Source organism: Zingiber officinale, chromosome 7B, assembly GCF_018446385.1.
Source record: "Zingiber officinale cultivar Zhangliang chromosome 7B, Zo_v1.1, whole genome shotgun sequence".
Lineage (NCBI taxonomy): Eukaryota > Viridiplantae > Streptophyta > Magnoliopsida > Zingiberales > Zingiberaceae > Zingiber > Zingiber officinale.
In genome coordinates this window covers 36,642,032-36,663,037 of record NC_055999.1, presented here as the reverse complement: position 1 = coordinate 36,663,037, position 21,006 = coordinate 36,642,032, and the positions used below count along the sequence as shown (strand labels likewise).

The following is a 21,006-nucleotide window of genomic DNA, read 5'->3' as shown; positions in this document are numbered from 1 at the left end:
ATCATAAGTGGGGGAGCCTAATGCTCTCATCTCCCTGTGTTATAGTCAAGGGGAGGGATCCCTGTCCTGCTACCATGCTGCAATCACACTACCATGAGCGGACCAGCGGAGCCCTTGATAGAGCAACCTGCTGCAACACACCCTGCCTAATATACCACTAATCCATGAGTAGTTGTGTGTGCAGATCTATGTAATTGGCGATGTGCTCAACAATAATAGAGCCGATAATTGCTCAGCATGCAATAATGCAAGATGGTGCATGTCACTAAACATGTAAATCCTGAACATATCCACCTCTATAAAGTATGTACCAAAAGGTAAATAGGTCCAAACAGATGATCTAGGTACGCCTGACAAGTATTTCAAATAACTAGTCCAGTATACAATATGGCATGGTAGATCACTACCTTTATGAACATAAAATACACATGACAATAATTAAGAGGGTATAAGCATGGATGTATAACAGACAACAAATAAAGCATGTTATAGGTATCAAGTAAAGACTTGACCTACCAATGCAGATAAGACATAACCATTACTACTCATTATAATCTACTACGCATATCAAATGACAATACCAAAAAGATAAGTTAAATATATATATATATATATATATATTTCCCAAAACAAGTTAGGGAAAACCCTAATCGATATAATCATGTAACCACTCTAATAATCCTCAATCCACATAAACCTTTTCACACATGAACAACCAATTACAATATCCAACTCAATCCATAATCTATAGCAAAGGTCCAATTTTCTACACCTTACCTCAATCTCACAGCCACTCTTGTTGATCCACAACCAGGGATGGTTGCTGTCGAAAGAGTAGCTGCTGGAAAATGTGACTGAAGCTAGATGGATTTGCTGATCACTAAATCAAATACCCAAAATCAGCACTTGCTTGTTGGGATCCAACAGGTTCAAAGTGCTACTGATTAGATCTGTAACCCAATCGCAGATCGAATGAGTACTACAACCAACAGTTAGATAGGAAGGAACAACAAGGATAAAGATACTCACCACATTCTCCTGTGAACAGGGAAGAGAACCCAGTGGTTGCTCGAGATTAAGCCATGAAAAGGAGAACCATCTGTCCAGCAAGTCGATCACCACTAACCCCAGCCGAACAAGGGCTCGAATCCTCCCCCTTGGCCGAAGATCGACTCGTGCGAAGCAGCGACTCAGAGAACTAGGGCACGGATCATGCGTATGAGGCGAGGAGAAATTGAGAGCATCGGGAGAGGAAGGCTCAGCATTGGATGGTGGTCGACCGAGGAGGTGACGATGGAGAGATCTCAATCGGTGGTGGCTACTGGCGCGATTGGGATCTCCGCGGCGAGGAGGCGACGGCAGAAGACGCTCGGTGTTTGGGTTCGATGGAGATCGTGAGAGGAGAGGGCTCGGCGTGAGGGAGAGGAAGGGTTTTGTATGCGTCGGGTTGGGGGAAGACGAAGAGCTCAGGGGAAGAGGAAGAGGAGGTCGGTGTCGGTTGGGGAGGAGACGACGTCGGGGAAGCTTAGGGTATGGGTAAGAAATGAAGGAAAAGAAAAAAAAATATTTAAAGAAATTAAACATTTCCTCGTTCAAATATGGTAGTTTAAATAGGTTTTCTCCCGTCCAATAATTTATCCCCTTAACATATGTCATACGAGCTCCGATTAAATCCCAAAAAATTTCTAAAAATTCCGTTAAGATTATTCCTCAAATAACCTAATTAGTTTATTATTATTTAGGTATTGTATTTTACATTTTAATTTTGAGTTTATTATTTTTTTTAATTTTTTATTTAAAAAATAAATCTAAATCATCAGATAGCATGTCATGTTTTAAAAAACTTTTAAGGTTCAAATATTTTTTTTTAGAAAATCATCATCAAACAATTTTAACTTTCTATCTCATTCAAAAAATTTAAATTATAAATTATTCAAATCTATTTTAAAGTGAAAAAACGACATGATCAATAATATAATTAAAATAATTAATTTTAAAAAATTCTTTAAGTAAAAATTTTACCACATTAGTTTCATTTTTATCAAATTATTTGTTTGTTAAATTTATATATTTTTCATGAATTTTTGATTTTATATTCACTTCATTTATAATTTCTTTAATAGAAATCACTGAATACATCATTTTAATAATCATTAATACAATAATAATGTTGATATAAGGATTTACTAACACTATTAATTGAAGATGATAATTTTTTACTTTATATAATTAAAAAAATTAATTTGATATTTAAAAAAACTAGATTTTTATCAACGAGGAGGAAGAAAGATTAAGGAAGGAATATTAATAGTGAGGGAGGAAAAGAATATCATCGATGGTAAGAATACAAGACCATACAAACTGTATGAATGAGGAAAAGGGTTACTCTGACAAGATAGAAAAAGGCACAAGATCATCAACAATTACGAGGACGCATTTTTTTTAGAACTAATATAGAAACGAAGAGTCGATTAAATTTTTTAAAAAATACCATTACAAATCAACAACAAATAAAATTAAAATAAACTAACATTAAAAATAAATATTTTAAAAGATAATTTAAAATTAAAAGTGAACTTTTTTATAAAAAAATTAATATAGTTAATATTAAAATATCATAAATTAGGGCCAATGGACTATGTCTTACACGGCATTTTTTATAAACTATTTAAAATCTATTTCTCATGACATAATTTTACAAATCAAACATATAAATCTAACTGAGTCATCAAATTATTTAATAAATCAAACTGTGAATTCCTTAACAAAAGCACCACGGTTCCCACGAACCACCCGTTAGGGTTTAATCCACGCAATTGGACAGACTCTTCATTTTTCTGATAATAATTCAACCATCAAGGAGCGATCGCAGAACTGGACTGAGCAGCAAAGCAAGCGAGCAGCGGAAAAGATGAGCGTTATGAAGTTCTGCGGTGAATGGTCAGTACGCTCCCCCGCCCCCCCTTAAAATCGTCTTCATCCTCTTACCACTTTCTTGTTTTATTTCTCCAGCAACAATGTGCTGTATCCGAAGGAAAACAGGGAAGAAAGTATCCTCCTTTTCGCCTGCCGCAACTGCAGCTATCAGGTGTGGTTCTGCCCTCCTCTTCTTCCCTACACTGCTTTCTTGGCCAATGTTATTGCAGCGCTCTTTTGTTTCCCTTTAAGCTACCTGTAATCGGAGAAATACTGAACTGGGTCCAACAAAGATCGAACTTCCCACTTGCTTTTGTGTAAGTAGAGAAGGAGGGAAAAATTGACTCTTAAGAACTCTTCGCCCCTTTGTATGGCATTAACACGTGGAAGAGGGTCTTCTGCTCGTTTTATTCTCCAGTAATGACTTATTAGTTGGTTTTCGTCAAGCAAACGTGTATGCCCTCGTCATTTGATGACTTAAATTGCTTGATCTATTTTCTAGCTGACAGTCTTACAGATAGAACAATGTTATAGACCAATGCTCCTTGGATATGCTTTGGATTTGTAGTAGAGCTCTTGGCAAAGTGGTTTGAGGTATTTCTGGTAGTGGATAATACCTTATACTCGTGAAAGCATGCTTGTTATGCTTTTTCTTTTTGTTGTTGTTGTACAAACTCACAGGCTTTGGTTGTGATCCAGACTTCATGGTATCTAAAACCTTTTTGTTAGACCTGAAGTGATTTTGCAGCAAATATAACTTATGGGAGTTCAAGTTAGGTTGATTTTCTGACATAAGTGCCTTATCCACACAATGTCATGACACATGGTGAAATTTCATTTATCAGGAGCTACCCCACTTAATGATAGTGTAATAAAAAATACAATAATAACAACAACTACTAAGTTAGGTGGGTTTGGTTATATGGATCCTCCTACGCCATTTTACTCTATCCCCTACTATATCATCATTTCTAATTAAATAAATTTTATCCTTTTTTATCATTGCTAATCAAATCTTTTTTGTTTTTTCTCTTCCTCGTTTAATTTGTGTATATGTTATAATTTTGCATTGCCTAATTGGATATAGTAAACAAAATACTCATAAATACTAAATTGTTTGCCTTAACGATCATCTGCCTCGTCTATGAGATCGTGCGGTGAGATTGGAAACAAAATATAATAAACAACGTGATATTTAATGCTTAAAGCTTCACTAAATACTCATAAATAATTTTAAATACAATTACATAAACTTATAAAAATACATATTCATTTCAAGCAAAATTACATCCTCAACATTGAAAGTTTCTTGAGTCTTCCAATGTTGCAGAATTCGAAAGCAAAGCATGCCTCAATTTATAGTGAACTAAGGAAAGTTTTATTTTTTTGTTGCTCATTCTAGCATTCTATTCATAAAAGAAGAATAGATTCTAAGTGTAAATTATTATGAAACAAAAGAGTTTTACAGTTTAAAAATGATAAAAACTAAAAACCAACATCTTAAAAATTCTTCTAAGCCAGTAGCACAAATAATTGGACTATTCCAAGTAGAACTTTGGTTCACCCCTAAAATAGTCAAAATGAGATTCTGATTTGAACCCACATGACCTTAATCACCATGCCTATACGATGGGTTTCATCCAAATCCAAATCCAAATCCAACCCAACTTCAGTTCGACCCTTAAAACCTAATTTGTTGGTTGGCTTTAAGTTAATTCATCATCTAAGATTCTAAAAAAATTTAAATGTAAAAATTTAAATATCATAAAATTCAATATCTAACACAAAGTGAAGAATAATTTCTAATCTAGTTAGCTGCTTTCTTGTCTTCTCCTTTTTGAGTTGAGAAATTCTTGGTTAATTTCCTATATCTACATTTTTTTTTGTCATCTTGATTAATTCTATTTTTAAAATCTTTGTGCATCTGATTAGATCATCAGAATTATCCAAGTATGGTGATGCAGATCATGTCCTCTTTAGATTCTCAACATACTGTCGAAGCACCCAAACTGGTGGCATTTTCATTAATTTTCTATTGTTGGTCATTGAATCATTTCTATGGATGTTGATACACCCTTTCGAGTTGGTTTATCCCTTTGGATAAGAGAAATAAATTCGAACAGCTCTAACTAGTGGGGCAATAATATGGCGATGCAGATCATGTCTCCTTTATATTTTTGAGACATCCCTTTGGTTGTTGAAGCACCCTCCAGGTGGTAGATGCACCGTAGATACACCCCTTTCTGTAGCATTATTATCGATTTACTATTGTGACTTAATAATGTTCGTCGGATCATCTCTATGAATGTTAATACACTCTTTTAGGTCGACTTAACCCTTTAAAAAATAAAATTGAGTTCGAGACGAAGATATGTCTTCTTTCTTAAGGCAATTTTGTCTCACCTAGGTTCTTATGGTTTATTGGTAATTACCTCCCAAGATACAACAACCTATGACATGAAATAAGAATGCTCTAAATTTTTAGTTCTGGTGAACTTTTGAAGCCTGTGAACCCTTTAGAGAGAGAGAGAGAGAGAGAAAGAGAGGGAGAGAGAAGAATATTGGCAATTACCTCCCAAGATACAACGACCTATGACATGAAATAAGAATGTTCTAAATTTTGAGTTTTGGTGAACTTTTGAAGTCTGTGAACCATTTAGAGAGAGAGAGGGAGAGAGAAGAAGAACTCACAACTTTGGAATTGAGTTATTTGAGAAGAATGAGAGGTGATTAATTTATAGGGGAGAAAGATTTCTGGGTGAAGTCACTTTTGAGAGGTGAAAAGGCACAAGTGTGTCTTTTCCGTAAAGAAAATTATTAACTTAATTAAGTAGATTAATTATTATATTTTCTTTTGCTGCCTCGGAATGCTCATACCTATTCATTTAATTTAATTAATTAATTAATGTTAATAATTAATTGAGAATAAAACTAATTTCAATTTCTAGTCCTTAATAGTCTTGTGAAAGTTGACACTCACATTCGAGTTAGTGTTTGTGTATCCCCATTCATGAACCTCGCTTGTATTCAAGTAATATCTTTGTCCAATCAAAATGGACCCACCCTTCATATCTCGAATGGTCTCGGACATTTATTCGTCATTCACTCAGTAAATTGGTTTATGATGATATACTTACGAATTGGTTACGAATTTCCAACAATTATAACATCATGTATTGTAGTCATTCTAAATGATCACCTTTGTTTTCTGTCATTTTTAGTCATGCTTCTTGTTTTCTTCACAGGAAGTTGCTGAGGATTCCTGTGTCTACAAAATGGAAATAAATCATTCTGTTGGTGAAAGGTCTCGATTGCTACAAGATGCAGCCTCTGATCCGGCTCTACCTCGTACAAGGAATGTTAGATGCTCCAACTGTAATCACCCAGAGGCTGTCTTCTTCCAGGTGAAATATATTATCTTTCATTGTTTTCTAACTACGAATGATTGGCATCTATCTCATTAGTTCAAGTCATTATATGTTTGTTTAGTTAAGATAGTATTATTAATGTGTTCGTCACTCTGCTACTATTTTTCATTGCCTGGGACTTCATTGGATTTTTCATGCATGATTTATTTTAGATGATAATTTCTTTGATAGCTTGTTATTTCTGAGACAAACATCTTTAATGCTGCAGCTTAGGATGATTGTGTTCTTGATCTAATCTTATTGTGTTTGGGAATGAAGAGCCCACCTTGTAGGACTGTTTTAGTTGAAAGTATGATCAGTTATTTGAGATACTTCTATTTTGTGGTTAGTCAAATGTTAATGATTTGTTTAATTTTCTGCACAAGTTGGTTATTAAGTGAAAATGACTATAAGCTTATTAGAAAGTAGTTAGTCAAATTTCTTTTTTTTCTTACGAAGAGAGACTATTAATGAAAACTCATGGTATTGGAAAGAGATCATCTTACAAGTAGCAACACCTTTATCTACTACAGTGATAACAAGAACGAAAAACCCAATAAATCTAAAATACACCTCTTACAGTGGTAACAAGTACCCAAAGGATTTTAGCCAAATCTATAACCATCAATAATAACATGACAAATATCATACCCACTTGTTTGATTGTTGCGTACCTGTTGATGTGTCATCTACATCATCTATTAAGTTGGATTCCAACAGAGTAAACCGTCACAAGCACACAACCGTGCTTTAGAAGTTTCCATGACCAACCTTTGTCAGCTGCATGCCATCATCCCAATGGCCTTTGACGAATGTAAAAAGAGGTGAAAAGTTAAAAAAGCTAATATAGTTTTCCTATATAAGTTCTGTACTATTTTATAATCTGACACGTTCCTTAAAGTCTTATTTGTCTAATATGCAACTTGAAGGAAAAAACCCTTTTGACTTTCTAGCATAACTTGAGAGAGAGTTGTCTGACTTTCCAGACAACTCAGGATAAAAGGTATTTCCACCAACATTAGATTGATGCTGAAAGGAGGGTTTGATTAAGTGTAATGTAAGAAAAAACCACACAAGAGTGGACAACTGCTGTGAAATAATTTAGCTCTTCCAACCTCCCGAACCCACTAAATGCTAGTAATTCTTAGCCAATACCTTGAGTCTTGGAACTAAAGAACCACACAACAAAAGCTCTATAACTTGTGGTCATTGCTAATACACTATTTGAAGTTATGGTCTTGGCCTGCTTATAATAGATTCTCCTCACGCCCAACTTACAACACTAAAGGATGCTATGCAAAATCCCGAATGATAATCTCAGTTGCAGAGCCTCTCCTAACACTTGTTAGTTAAGGGTGTGTTTAGTTGGTGGGGCTATGGAAGGGCCTGCCCTAGGGAAAAAGTGGGTGGGGTCAACCTCTCCCTCCATTTCCTTAGGCCAAGGAAGGAAACAACAGGTAAAAAACTAATTCTCCTGCTTTCCACGAATAGCTTCCACCCAAATCTAACAAAAAACTCAAAATCTAGCTCAAATGCAGGCTAAAACCTTAAAAGAATGAAATTATTGTTTTTTGTTGATTTGTTGATTTTATATTTTTTGCATTTTTTAAAATGAAGAATTAAATCTCATCTCTCTTTCCTTCTCTTCAAGGGCGAAGAAAGATTTCTCTCCTGGGTTTCTTCTCTTCAAAATGTACAAAGGAGAGAGTGATTTTCTTATTCTCCCTCTATCAACATCTTTTCTTACCATCTCTCTCCTGCACTTTTCTTCCCTAGTAGAATCTCTCGCCAATTTTGAGCACCAGATTTCTCAAGCAAAGAAGGTAGGTAGCTCATTTTGAAGATGGAATCTGATGACTCCTGAGTTGTAGAATCTCTCGCCAATTTCTGAACATATCTGCCTGATCTTGATGGACCATTTGGAAAATGTTTAGGCAATGGGAGAGCTAGACATATGGCACCATGGTTGAGCTGTCGTGTTAAAGCTGGGACACCACCATGAATGAAATTCTGCTAATGCATGCAGCCAAGCCTCTATTTCAAAACCTTGGGTAGAGGGATCCTGAATAAAGACCCAATTATCTGCCAGCCAACTAGAGATGTATTTACGGTAAAAGTTAAGATTCTCTGGGTAGAGCGATCCTGAATAGACTGAATTATCTACCATCCAACTAGAGATGCATTGCAGGACAAGAAAAGATTCTCTGGATTCAGTATGTTCAAAGCAGAAAATACAAGTGAAGGATTCCAGATGCACCTGCTTTCTTCTCAGTATGGTTCTGGTGTTAAGCTTGGTCTGCAGCATGAGCTAGCAAAAGCCTTTAACCATGATGGGTGAGGAGCTCCACACTGTAACACACCAAGGATCAGCCCTCCCTCAGAATAAGATCATATGGCATATGGATTTGACAAAAATCGTACCATTTTCATTCCACCACAATATCCATACTGACAAACCTTCTCCTGACTGAATGTTTCAAATTCTGAGAATAATAGCAGCAAGATCTGACATAATCATTGGTCTTGAAAACAAAAAAAGCCAGCTGTAGGTGGCTCAGTGTTATGTTGTCTAATAACTAACCTTGAGAGTTGCAGACTGAAAACAAGTCACAGAAGTCCCATTTTAGCAGTGTGCTTCCATTCACTATGCCAAAGCACAAAATTGGATGATTGTGTGGTTTTAACTGAGAGGTTCAACGCACAAAAATCACGAACCTACCACGAACCTACCAGATGCATTTCCACAAGAAGGACCACAGTTGATCTGGATGTGCAATCTCTTAAAGCTTGTTTGAGAAGTAGGTTCTACTGATGATGTGCCACTACAGCAGTGGAGCTCCATTAAGCAGTTGCCACCACCAATGGCATAAAAGTGCTATATTAAAATCCTGCAAATGAAGAATACCTAAACCTACCAATGCCGTTGGTTTGCGGACATCTACCAAGCTGCCAAGTACAATGGATCCTTCTCCGGGACCCCTCATGGCGGGAGCTTCGTGCACCGGACTATCTTTTTTTTTTTACCAAGCTGCCAAGTACCGTCCTGGGGAGAGGGGTCGAACCCTGCTGACTGTTCTACTGAAATGAACATCGAATGCTTTCCATTCTAGTTCTCACTCATTCTGGTAGGATGCACACAGAGCATGGAAACAATATTATGGAAGTTAGTACAATATTTAGAAGATTTAACCTGCCACCTAGGGAGAGAAAGGCCCTTAGCTATGGATCTAGTCCCTAGAAACCTTATCCAATAGTTTCTTCTAGTATATCCTGTTTGGTCTAGTGCCTAGTTGAAACCTGAGATAAGACATCAGCAAAGATTAGTAAGAACACCTGAATATATCAGCAAGATCTGATCATTCCTTCTAGTTCTCCAATATATGCCAAGGCAGATCTATTACATATGATCTTTAATCCACTGAACATGGAGAAAGCTACAACTAAAATGTGAAGGTAAAAGATCGTCTGAGGATTAGCACTAGAAAATAATAGTATATTCACTGCCTATTGAACAATTTGAAAACCGAAGCTTTTAACAACTCCCTCATTAAGCCTCAACATTTGCTCCCTCCTTAAAATATAGTGTAGAGTGTCTGTCAAAAGAATGAAAATGTCCAAGGATAAGGGAATACCTTACCGTAGACCCTCATACATGGAAAAGATGGACAGACTTGGCATTTGTGATGGTCACCTTATCTGCACTGAAAATAATGACTAAGATCCCAGAAATCATCTAGCTAGAAAAAACTCCCACTTTGACGATCCACTCTGAGGTTTCCAAATTCACATTATCGAAGCCTTCTCATACTTCAATTTTATAACCACTGATTCCTCGTAATCTCTGATCTGGCACCGATTTATGATTTCTAAGGCACACGTAAAGAAATCATTGGTGCTCTTGTTTTTGAGGAAGGCCAATTGAATCACATATTAAGGTTATGATAACTAGTTGAAGTCTTTCAACATCAACTTGATGAGTAGATTTTCAAAGGTATAAGTCGAACCCAAAGCACTAACCCTCACTCATTTCGGCATAATGTTACATAGAAGTGATTGATACATACCACGAAGCTTGGCCATCAGAGAAATCCCCAAATAGCTTAAGAAGGTTTGATTTCTATCCATGTTTTGTAATTATTCAATAAATGATAAAATAGGGTTCAATTAAGAATGGTGCTATAGTTTTTATATTCCATATGATGCATGATATGCGGTATAGCTTCATTCAGTAATGAACTATGAGTTAATAGCCTTTTTGCCACATGATAACATGCTTTTGTCGTAATACGGTTATAATTCAATTTATCGAACCCCTCTACACTAATATAGTATAGGTATGACTCAGATTGTCTCTCACAAGGATGATAATCTCAAGATTAAATGTTATTGCTTTGGGGGTTGGGTTTTGGTTTTTGATGTTGAAGTGGGGGTTTGTTGAGTTGAATTCTAAGACTAATAATCGAAGAGTAATGCGAATAATTAAAACTCTAACCTACAAAACTATGATTGCGACAAAATTAAAGGAAACATAAAGAATTCAATGAAACTCAAAGCATTCGACGAAACCTAATCTAATCTAATCTAATCTACTTGCATCCAAATAAAGAACAAAACTTAAAGCAATTGAACACAACAAGCATAACAAAAATTAAAGGAATTAAAATGCATTGACTGAAGTAAACAAAGCGTAAGGGGCATTAAGACAAACACATTACAATAAAAACTAGACTAAACTAGGGGTAAGAGGAGACTCTTCCCATTGAATGAATGCTTGTGGATAGAAATGGAAGCGCCTCTTCCCAACTAGGTCAAGGGCTAGTCGGTGGTGGATTCCGGCGATGAAGATGGGAGCGCCTCTCAACCAAGACAAGTGCTTGATACGGATCAAAGATGAACTTTTGGAAGCTAGAAGGTGGAAGACCATCACCCCCTCTTCTCCTCAAACTATGCATTCCCTTGTTAGGAAACCCCTCCCAACCGAGGTGAAATGGATGATAACTTCTCCCTACTGGGATGAGAGCTTGTGGATGAAGGTGGCCGCCGAAGATGGAGATGGTAGCACCTCTTCCAACCAGGATGAGGGCTCGGATGCAGGTGGAGAAGAAGGAAGAAGATGACTCCCTAACCCTAGATTTGAGTGAATGAATCAATCCTCCAAGGGGAAACCAACTATTTAAGTGATTAATCGCCTTTCCGTGGCACGACAGTGCTAGGAAGCACGACTTGGTTGTGTTTGCTATTTTGGGGAGGCTCCAATTGATTTCCAACATTGAGCAGAGTGGGACATGGCCCGACTGTGTCTTCAGCTCCTCTTTTGACTCTGATTTAGCTCTCCTTTGATCACCTACAAGATAATGTTCAAATCTTAGTAAATAATGCTCTAAACATAGGTAAATTACAATGAAGTTCTAAATAAACCCTTTGCTCGTAAAATACGATATGAATCAACATTTAAGCATACAAGAGGATTAAAATGTCAAGTATAAGAGATAAAATAATAGGTCAAAATGTTGGTTATCACACCCCCACACTTTATTTCTTGCACGTCTCAGGCAAGTAAACAACTAAAAACTCATCTCCCTATCATTCCCTATCACACTTCGAAGATAGTAAAAGGTAATTACTTAAGACCATCAAAACATTCATGAACTCAATTCTTACACAAGTTAATAAACATGGTGATTTTAATCAACTTGAATAAACTAAGCATGATAGAGCTTCACAAGGTAAGTGTTTTCGCTCTCGCTCAAGTAAGCATTTATGAGGGTGGAGTTTACACTCAATACTACTCATGACATTGCACTACCATTGCTTATTTTCTACTTTCCACTACTGGAAACATACACATGCATAAATCCGAAAGACTTGTTATAGTTATAATGTGGCCAAAAAGAAGTCAAAAGAAACAAGAAGCATAAGACACGAAGAGAGGCCAAAGAGAATACGAGAGCAATGGAATGATAAGCATGATGGATACAATCACGTAACATGCATAAAAATCTCACCCAAACATTCTAATGCTCAACTTCTTTTCACCCAAATAAAAGGCATCTTTTCTTCTTTTATTTTTTTCTTTTTCTTTATTTATAGAATATACCATGATCGTGACACTAAACACGGCCAGGTCGTGTTTTTTTATTTAGGCACATAACACGGCTTGCTCATGTTTGATTCTAGGATAAAAAAAATTCTTGTTATGAAACTCTCAGAATGGGGCATGGCCGTGTCACTTTACATGGCCGTGTCACTTCACACGACCTGCTCGTGTTTCATTTTGGGAAGCCTTTTTCTTCCCATAGAATTCCCCCCACATTTAGAATTTGTCCATCTCGGACAATGTAACTCATCATGCCATCATTCAATACTCTCATCAAAGGATAGGACAGAGAATAAATAAAAATGTGACAAGGAAAATATAACGGACAATGAAAGTGCTAAGAAAGGAAATCACAAAGTGAACAAGTGAGAGGACCTTCATCACATTCATGCATGCATATGATAATGTAGTCTCAAAAAGAAGCAAAGCAAGTTCTAGAGTGTCAATTATTATGAGTTCAATACACACAACAAGAATATAAGGAATAAGCATGACAATAATTTTCACTAGGTAAATATTAACTATCAAATTTAATCTATCAAGTTAGAATCCATCACCACACTAATGACAACATGTAAGCAGAGTATTCAATCATGTCAAACGACCTTAAAACTCGACGGTTAAACTTAAAAAACTTTTTCAATTCTTAAAGTATCACGAGAGAACATGTAGAGAATTACAAAACAAAACTACACAAGGTATAAAACAAGAAAGCAAAGCAATAAAAGAAAGCAAAGAAAAGCACACAAACAAAAAGATAAAGAAAAGGAAAGGAATGGACTCCCCTTTGGACCTGGCTATTGAAGGCGATTAAATAGTAGTAGCCGGGTCGAAAGTGGGATGGTCCAAGTAGAGGTGAGGGCCTTCTTTGTGTGGTCAGCGTCATGAATCCCTGCTCCCTCCATTATCAACTCCTTTAAGGTTTTACCAAGTGGTTGAAGATTCGAGTGTAGAATCCACTTCGGAAGTGGAATAATTGCTGTTGAAGTAAGGAACGCTCCTTCCACCTTTTTCCTTTTGAAAGTTCTTTTGAGTGGTTGGAAGCAGTTCAATTAGAGTATTCACTCTAAGAGTGGGTTGATTACGGTTAATGTTAGGACCTTGTTCAGTAGAAATTTTGAAGCAAGTATGTTTGCAAGTGCTCTCTCCTTGGCAGGTTGAAAATTCTAGGCAATAATCATTGTCCACTGCTCATCCTTCTCTCGATATGCATACTTCAAATGGGTAGGAAGGGGCTCTAACTTTAGATTAGGTGGTTGCAGAACTGAAGGAAACAATTCTTGGGATATTGCCTCCTCTACAACATCACAAGATCACCAATAGGATCAGTTGACAACACACCAACATTATCATCCATCTTTGCAACATTAACAACTTTATCATCACGACATAGAATTAGAGGAGTCTTGTAGAGAAGCAGAATCAAAGACAAGATTATCACGAATTCTACAATCCATCTCTTCGAGCAAGTCAATACCATTAACACTAACACTACCTTTCGGATTAGGAATGGTCTCTAAGAGAAGTTTAGCCTTGTGCTTGCATCTGGTTGATGGATGATGCCATTTGGTCTACATACATCTTGCAATTCTGTAATGATGCATCAACTCTTTGGTGGAACTAGAGACTGTGAGTTGCTACTTGCTGCACGAGATCTTTTTGTTTTTGCACTAAAGCAAGTCTCTATTTGACTGAGAGCAAGAGACCTCTAGTATGTGGAAAGGTTGAGTAATTTGTTGTTGTATATTCCCCCACTTGAAATTTGAATGATACATCTAACCAAGACTAGACATTGGACAATGAATCATATCTATTTTGCTGTTGGGGCTGTTAGTGTTGAAGTTGGATGTGAAAAACATTAGCTGCTGTCTGATTAACAAAGATAGAACTAGCACTTTGTTGTAGGTTGGGACTAGCACAAATATCATAGGCTCTCATTAATGTCTTTGGTAACCATTTGTCTACTTCCAAATTGCTATGAATTGGCGGTCATATTTTCTATGAGTTCTCTAGTTGCGTTAGGAGTTTTGTTAACCAAGGCGGCTCCACTAATTGCATCCAACATGTATCTATCCATCGATAAAAATACTGGATAAGCAACTGATCACTGACCTGATGTTGAGGACAGCTGGTAAAGTTTCTTGAATCTCTCCCAATATTCATGTAATGTCTCTCCCATGAGTTGTTAAATACCGCAAATACTCTTCTAAAAATAACTATGGTCTTAGAAGCAGGAAAGAATCTCACGAAAAATGTTTTTTTTTTTATCTCGAACCAGCTAGTGGTAGAACTAGAGGGAAGATATTACAACTAATCCTTTGCTATATCCACCAGCAAAAATGGAAATGCTCGGAGTATGATGTTTTCCTCTTAGCACACCACATGAAATTCTTGCAGATGCCTACTAGGATCCTCCTAGTAAAGTAGTAAGACCATGAAATTTTGACAATGATTGTATGATTCCATATCTTAATTCCAAGTCCACATCTAACTTAGGATACTAGATGCAGAAGGGTTGATAAGTCACATCTAGTGCCCAAAGTTCTTTTAGTCTTGTTGTTCTTCGCTGTATTACTTACAAGATATGAGAAAACAAGTCATTGTAGGAGGTCCTAGTCATACACTGAAACACTTAAGAAAACAAGATGAGAAAACACTGGAAACACACAAGATGAAACATATGCATACAAGATAATTAAGGCACCTAACAATTTTTAGAATTTTTACGATCACTATAGGAGAAAGTAAGTGAATATAAACCTGAAAAATTAAATAAAAATTTTTTAAAATTGAAAAGGTGGTCTAAATGATGGAATTTGAAAAGGTGGTCTAAGTGATGAGTAATGATCTTCACACCCTATTTGTTCAACCTACATAATTTGAGGACAAACAGAGATACTAAAAATTTCATCGATCAGAAAAACAAAATAGCAAAACAAAAAAACAAAGAACAATTTAAGATTATCAAACACCGCTAACACTTCCCCATAACAATACCAAATTTGATAATACACTTTTGTCGTACTACAATTATAATTCAATTTACCGAGTCTCTACACTAATATGGTATAGAGATGACTCGGATTATCTCTCACAAGGAATGTAGTTGGTGAATGATAATCTCAAAATTAAATGTTATTGCTTTGGGTTTTGGGTTTTGGTTTTTGATGTTGAAATGAGGGTTCGTTGAGTTGAATTCTAAAACTAATAATTGAAAGCAATGCGAGAAATTAAAACTCTAACCTAGCTAAACTACAATCACGACAAAATTAAAGGAAACATAAAACATTCAATGAAACTTAAAGCATCTGGAGAAACCTAATCTAATCTAACCTAACTTAATCTACTTGCATCCAAATGAAGAACAAAACTTAAAGCAATTGAACGAAACAAGCATAACAAAAATTAAAGGAATTAACATGCATTGACTAAAGTAAACTAAGCTTAAGGGGCATTAAAACAAACACATTGCAAGCATAAGAAATAAAGGAAGCTAAGCTAAACTATGGGTAAAGTGGAGCAACTCTCCCTTCGATCAGGGTAGATGATATAGAACGATGTTTGTGGATGGAAATGGAAGTACTTCTTCCCAACTGGTCAAGGGCTAGTCGGTGGCGGATCTGACGATAAAGATGGGAGCGTCTCTCCCAACTAGGAGAAGGGCTTGATTCGTATCAAAGACGGATTTTTGAAAGCTAAGAAGGTGGAAGATCATCACACCCTCTTATCCTCCTTAAGCTATGTATTCCCTCGTGAGGAAACCCCTCCCTATTGGGGTGAAATAGATGATAGTTTCTCCCAACCGGGATGAGAGCTTGTGGATGAAGGAGGCCACCAGAGATGGAGATGGTAGCACCTCTTCCAATCGGGATGAGGGCTCAGATGGAGGTGGAGAAGAAGGAAGAAGATGACTCCCTAACCCTAGATATGAGTGAATGAATCGATCCTCCAAGGGAAAACCGATGAGCTACTATCCCAGGCCACGACCATACTAGGAAGTATGACTTGATCGTGTTTGCTACCTCCCTACTGTAGGGAGGCTCCAATTGATTTCTAGGATAGAGCAGAGTGGGACACGACCAGGCTGTGTTGGCTTTTGTGGTGAGCTTTGGCTTCTCTTTGATTCCGGTTTAGCTCTCCTTTGATCCCCTACAAGATAAAGTTCAAATACTAATACATAATGCTCTAAATGTAGGTAAATTGTAGCGAAGTTCCAAATATACTCTTTGCTTGTAAAATACGATATGAATCAACATTTAAGCATACGAGATGATTAAAACGCCAAGTATAAAAGAGCCATAATAATGCATCGAAATGTTGGTTATCACCACACTCCACACGAGAGAGACTTATTGTGAAACTAGCTTTGTTTGCCACGTGTGAATTTCAATAATGTTAGAGCAAAAATATAGACAAAAGGTAAACTAAATGCATACCTATGAAAAAAAAAACTTTTTCAGCACTATTCACAATCTAAAAAAATAAATGAAAGTTAAAAACTCAAAAACGTGTGGATAAAATGAAAAGTTGGTATAAAAGAAAAGTGCATGATATACAATATCTCACAAAAGAATCTAATAAAAAATAAATAATCAAGATTATCATTTTTTAAATCAATTTAACAACATTAATCACTTATGACACAAATACTTTTAAAATTTTCTTCAATTTCATCATTGTTGCATTACATCATTTTCATAAATCGTCACACTACTTGAAAGTGAGAAGCCAAAGCTCTTTAGTATAAATAATTTATTCCAATCATTGATTCAATATAATTAGTCTCACAACTCCAATAGAGCAGAGAGCCAAAGTTCTAAAGTTTAAGAATTCTATCATTTTCTTGGTTCAACATAGTTAGTCATGTAGGTCTTTAAAAGCTTGGACCCAAAGCTCTATGGTATAAGTAATGCATTCATAGTTTTGTTAATTTACATAATGTAATCATGTAGCTCTTTTAAAGTGCAAAGGCAAGGCTCTATATCACAAGTAATTTAGTCACACAACCCTTTTTAGAGTGCAGAGCTGAGGCTTTATAGTACAGGTGATTTATTTTTGAATTTATTGATTCAGTATAAATAGTCATTTACCTCGTTTCAAAGCGTGGAGTTAAAGCTCTAAGATATAAGTAATTTATCTTGATTCAGTAATATAGTTACACATTTAGTTTCTTGTAGATTCTTGAGGGAGTTCATTCACTTTTAAGGGATTACCATTTGTTTCCATCATTTTCATAACAAGTATCTAGGAAGGAACAAGGAGAGAAATAACACCAAGATCAACTAAAAGTCAAATAACCTGAAAGCATATGTTAAGCAAATATGGAAATACTTCTATTTTTCAAACCACTGCATAATTATATCTACTTACCCACATTTAATAGTATAATGAAACAAGTAAAAAAGCCACCTTGAAAACGAAAATCTGCACCACCTGCTATTAACTCTAACCACCTCAAGATTCTGCTAGCAATTAGATATGCAAGATGTGAATGAGAACAATTATCGATTATGACTCAACACTGAATATATTTTCGCTTCAAGAAAGGTTATTTTGGCCCCAACCAATCATTGAAAAGGAGAAGGATCCACATTCAATCACATTTCATCCAATGCTACTCATGAATGATGAGATCCAATTCTGATAACAGAAATCCAATTAAATTCACTAGATGAACGCCTATACTTCCAAAATTCTCAATGTGTTAAATTATAGCACTGGAAAGAAGGGAAGAAACAAAGATATACAAGGTCCCAATCTTAAACTAACAACTCTGCAGTGGCAAGGAATTGAATCAAGAGCAGCACAAAAAAATGAGTACTTACTGAAGATGGTCCCCTATCAGAAGCATTGCTGAAAACTAAAGCACAACAATGGAAGGGCCCAAAATAGTTGCAGCTAAGGGCATATCACTTGGGAGCAACAAGGATCAAATTAAAGGTGAATTGCTTGATGGTTTTTCCCATCGATTAATTTCTGCTTGAAGCGGGATCCAGCCATTCAGGGATTTTAACGTGTCTTGGTGCCCTAAGAGGGAGATCATTGTTGCCTAGAGATAAATCAACTACATCACTGTTGTTTCCCAGTCAGGATGGAGGCGGTTGCTGATGCTGACAAATGACGATTAGTTTTGGTCAGCGAGGCAGCATGGTTGCTGCTTGAGGTAGAGATGAAAACAGGATAGCTTAGGGCAGCAGTGAGAAGGGGTTGATGTAGGTGGCAATGACAGTGACAACAGCAACGAGTGTTGCTTTAGGTAGAGATGGTGATGGTTTAGTGCAGCAACAAGAAGGGGTCAATGTAGGTGACAGTGGCAGCTGTGATGGGGGTCGAAGTCTCAGGAGAGGGAGGGAGAATTTTCGGAAGAAAAAAAATAGATACGAAGGCGAGGAGTGGGACTGGAGTTGTACTGGACAAATAATTAGGGAAATCAAACAACCCCTCAAATGCATAAACACCTCAAAACTCCAGACCAAGTGAACAAAAAAAATGCAACTGAGTTGGATCCAAATCATCTAATTTGGTTCAACCATAATTTATACAATTTAACTATAATTCAAGCTCAGTTCAAGCCCAAACAAGGTTTAGTCACATCCCAATGTTTGATCATTTTTTTTAATATAAGACTCTTGGTATCAAGAACTTATCATAAAGTATCTAAAACTTAGAGATTGGACGCATACTGTCTTCATTAAATTGTTTGGATGGTCACTCATTGAATTGATGCTTGTGCATGACTAGTGATGCAATCCAAGCTAACTTTGGGTTCATAGCTTTAAAACTTTGAGCTAAACAATTCTCTGGTTATTATTTTTGTATCAGACTCATGTATAATGTGTTTTGAGTTTGTTATGTTTTTGTTTTGATGTCTCAGTATTTTTTTTCCTAGCTTCCTCCTTTTCACTGCATCCCCAAATTATGTATTTTCATGGCCCTGAAGGAATCTGATTGCAACCAACTATCATGGTCTTCATTGTACCATTTAGGCCTTTATGTAGCATTTAGTTTGGTTGTTACCATAAGTTGTAATTCGATCCTGAATTAGATCAAAATAATTTGCTGTCTTGCAAGTTACTCAGAATTCCAAAGCCATTTTGTAAGTGCTGGCTGAACAAAATACTCAGAACTCACATAGCTGATTTTTTTTTCAACCCAAAAATTTTCTGAAAGCTCTGTGATCGATTTGATTGATTTACAGGCACCTTCGAAGGGAGAGGAGGGCTTGACTCTGTTCTTCATCTGCTGCAATCCAAGTTGTGGGCATAGATGGAGAGACTGATGGGGCAAACCTGCTACTGAAACCTGGAGCTGAATTGAAGCCTATTTTTTTTTTTAAAAAGCAATTCTGTGTCGAAAAGCTATGCACCTCCTGGATTTCCATCTGAACATATATTTACTTCAATGGAGTCTCTCCGTATCCTGAGTTTAGCGAACACAACTATCTTTGTATCTGTAAATCAAAAGTGGGTTTACGCATCCAGTTTCATCGGTGAAGTAGAATATTCAAATAAAAAAGGGGAAATAAAAAATGGAAACAAAGTCTAAGCCAAGAAAAATCATTCCATGCGCATCCAATGATATGCATCATTCAAGAACTCAGGATTTAGTATATCTCAATATCTTCTAATTAAAAAAACAAGTCGTATAGGGATCTAATCGATGCCTCGCAATCAAATTAGTCTTGGATTGAGTCTTTGCACTTTTGTGGGATTTCTCAGAGGACACGCCACATCTGTATCTCTTCTTCAATTGGAGAGGCAAAGCTAACCGCCTGAAGGATGACATGCTTGGCTGAACAAACAGTTTGAACATGGTTGGTCCTCGCCTTTAGGAGCTTCACCATGCCTTTGGTGGTGGCAAGGTGACTATGCCCTGGTCTTGGCACACACTGTATTGTTATTTTGTTGATACCCTATGTTTACTTGGAGGTGATTTCTATTGGTGTAATCAATCTCTTTACTTGGAGATGATTTTTATTGATGTAATTGACCTTTAGTTAAAGTTGACTAAGCTCAAGTTGCGTTTCAGTATTTGATCAAATATGCTTGATGGTTGAGCAAAATGTCAAATAGGTTAAGGTTGATCGGATACTTGATAATGGAAAAGTCTAAGTAGATCATGATTGATCGAATACTTAGCAATTAAAAGTCCAATAAGGAGTTAATAAAGGTAAAATCAAATTGGGTTATGGTTGATTGAATAATCGATAATGATGAACATTCTAATAGGTCATGGAGCATTGGATATTAAGCATGTAAGTGAAATTTATAATAGATCATGAAGGACTGCATGTTAGGAGTGGATGAAGTCTTAGCAGGTCATAGAGGATTGAATTTAGGCATGAGATGGGAACTCTAAATTGGTCAAGGAGAATTAGAGGTCTAACAATGAAGATGTTTCGATAGGTCAAGGTTGATCAAATACTATGCAAAGGAAGTCTTGTTAATTTGGAGTCAACTGTATACTAGGCAAGGATATAGTTCAACTTGGGTATGACTAAAAGTAAGGTATTAATCGATTGATGTGGAAGTAACAGTTGATTGATGAACTCGAAATCATAAATTCAGAATTTGTTGGAGTTTTCTA

At 36.4% G+C, this 21,006-nt stretch overlaps 1 protein-coding gene across 1 annotated transcript; it reads left to right on the top strand.

The window, feature by feature from the left end:
* Positions 1-2,764: 2,764 nt before the first annotated feature.
* On the top strand, positions 2,765-19,914 carry LOC122005671 (DNA-directed RNA polymerases II, IV and V subunit 9A-like). Its single transcript, XM_042560792.1, has 4 exons — positions 2,765-2,940; positions 3,013-3,088; positions 6,162-6,320; positions 19,619-19,914. The coding sequence occupies exons 1-4, from the start codon at positions 2,912-2,914 to the stop codon at positions 19,697-19,699; spliced, it is 345 nt and encodes a 114-aa protein (XP_042416726.1). The 5' UTR covers positions 2,765-2,911; the 3' UTR covers positions 19,700-19,914.
* Positions 19,915-21,006: the final 1,092 nt, after the last annotated feature.

What these genes read in the sequence shown, in the direction of transcription:
- LOC122005671 (XM_042560792.1), top strand. Translation starts at nt 2,912, where the DNA reads ATGAGCGTTATGAAGTTCTGCGGTGAATG. An exon ending in GCCGCAACTGCAGCTATCAG is followed by an intron (nt 3,089 to 6,161) that starts GTGTGGTTCTGC and finishes TTTTCTTCACAG; the next exon opens with GAAGTTGCTGAGGATTCCTG. An exon ending in CAGAGGCTGTCTTCTTCCAG is followed by an intron (nt 6,321 to 19,618) that starts GTGAAATATATT and finishes ATTGATTTACAG; the next exon opens with GCACCTTCGAAGGGAGAGGA.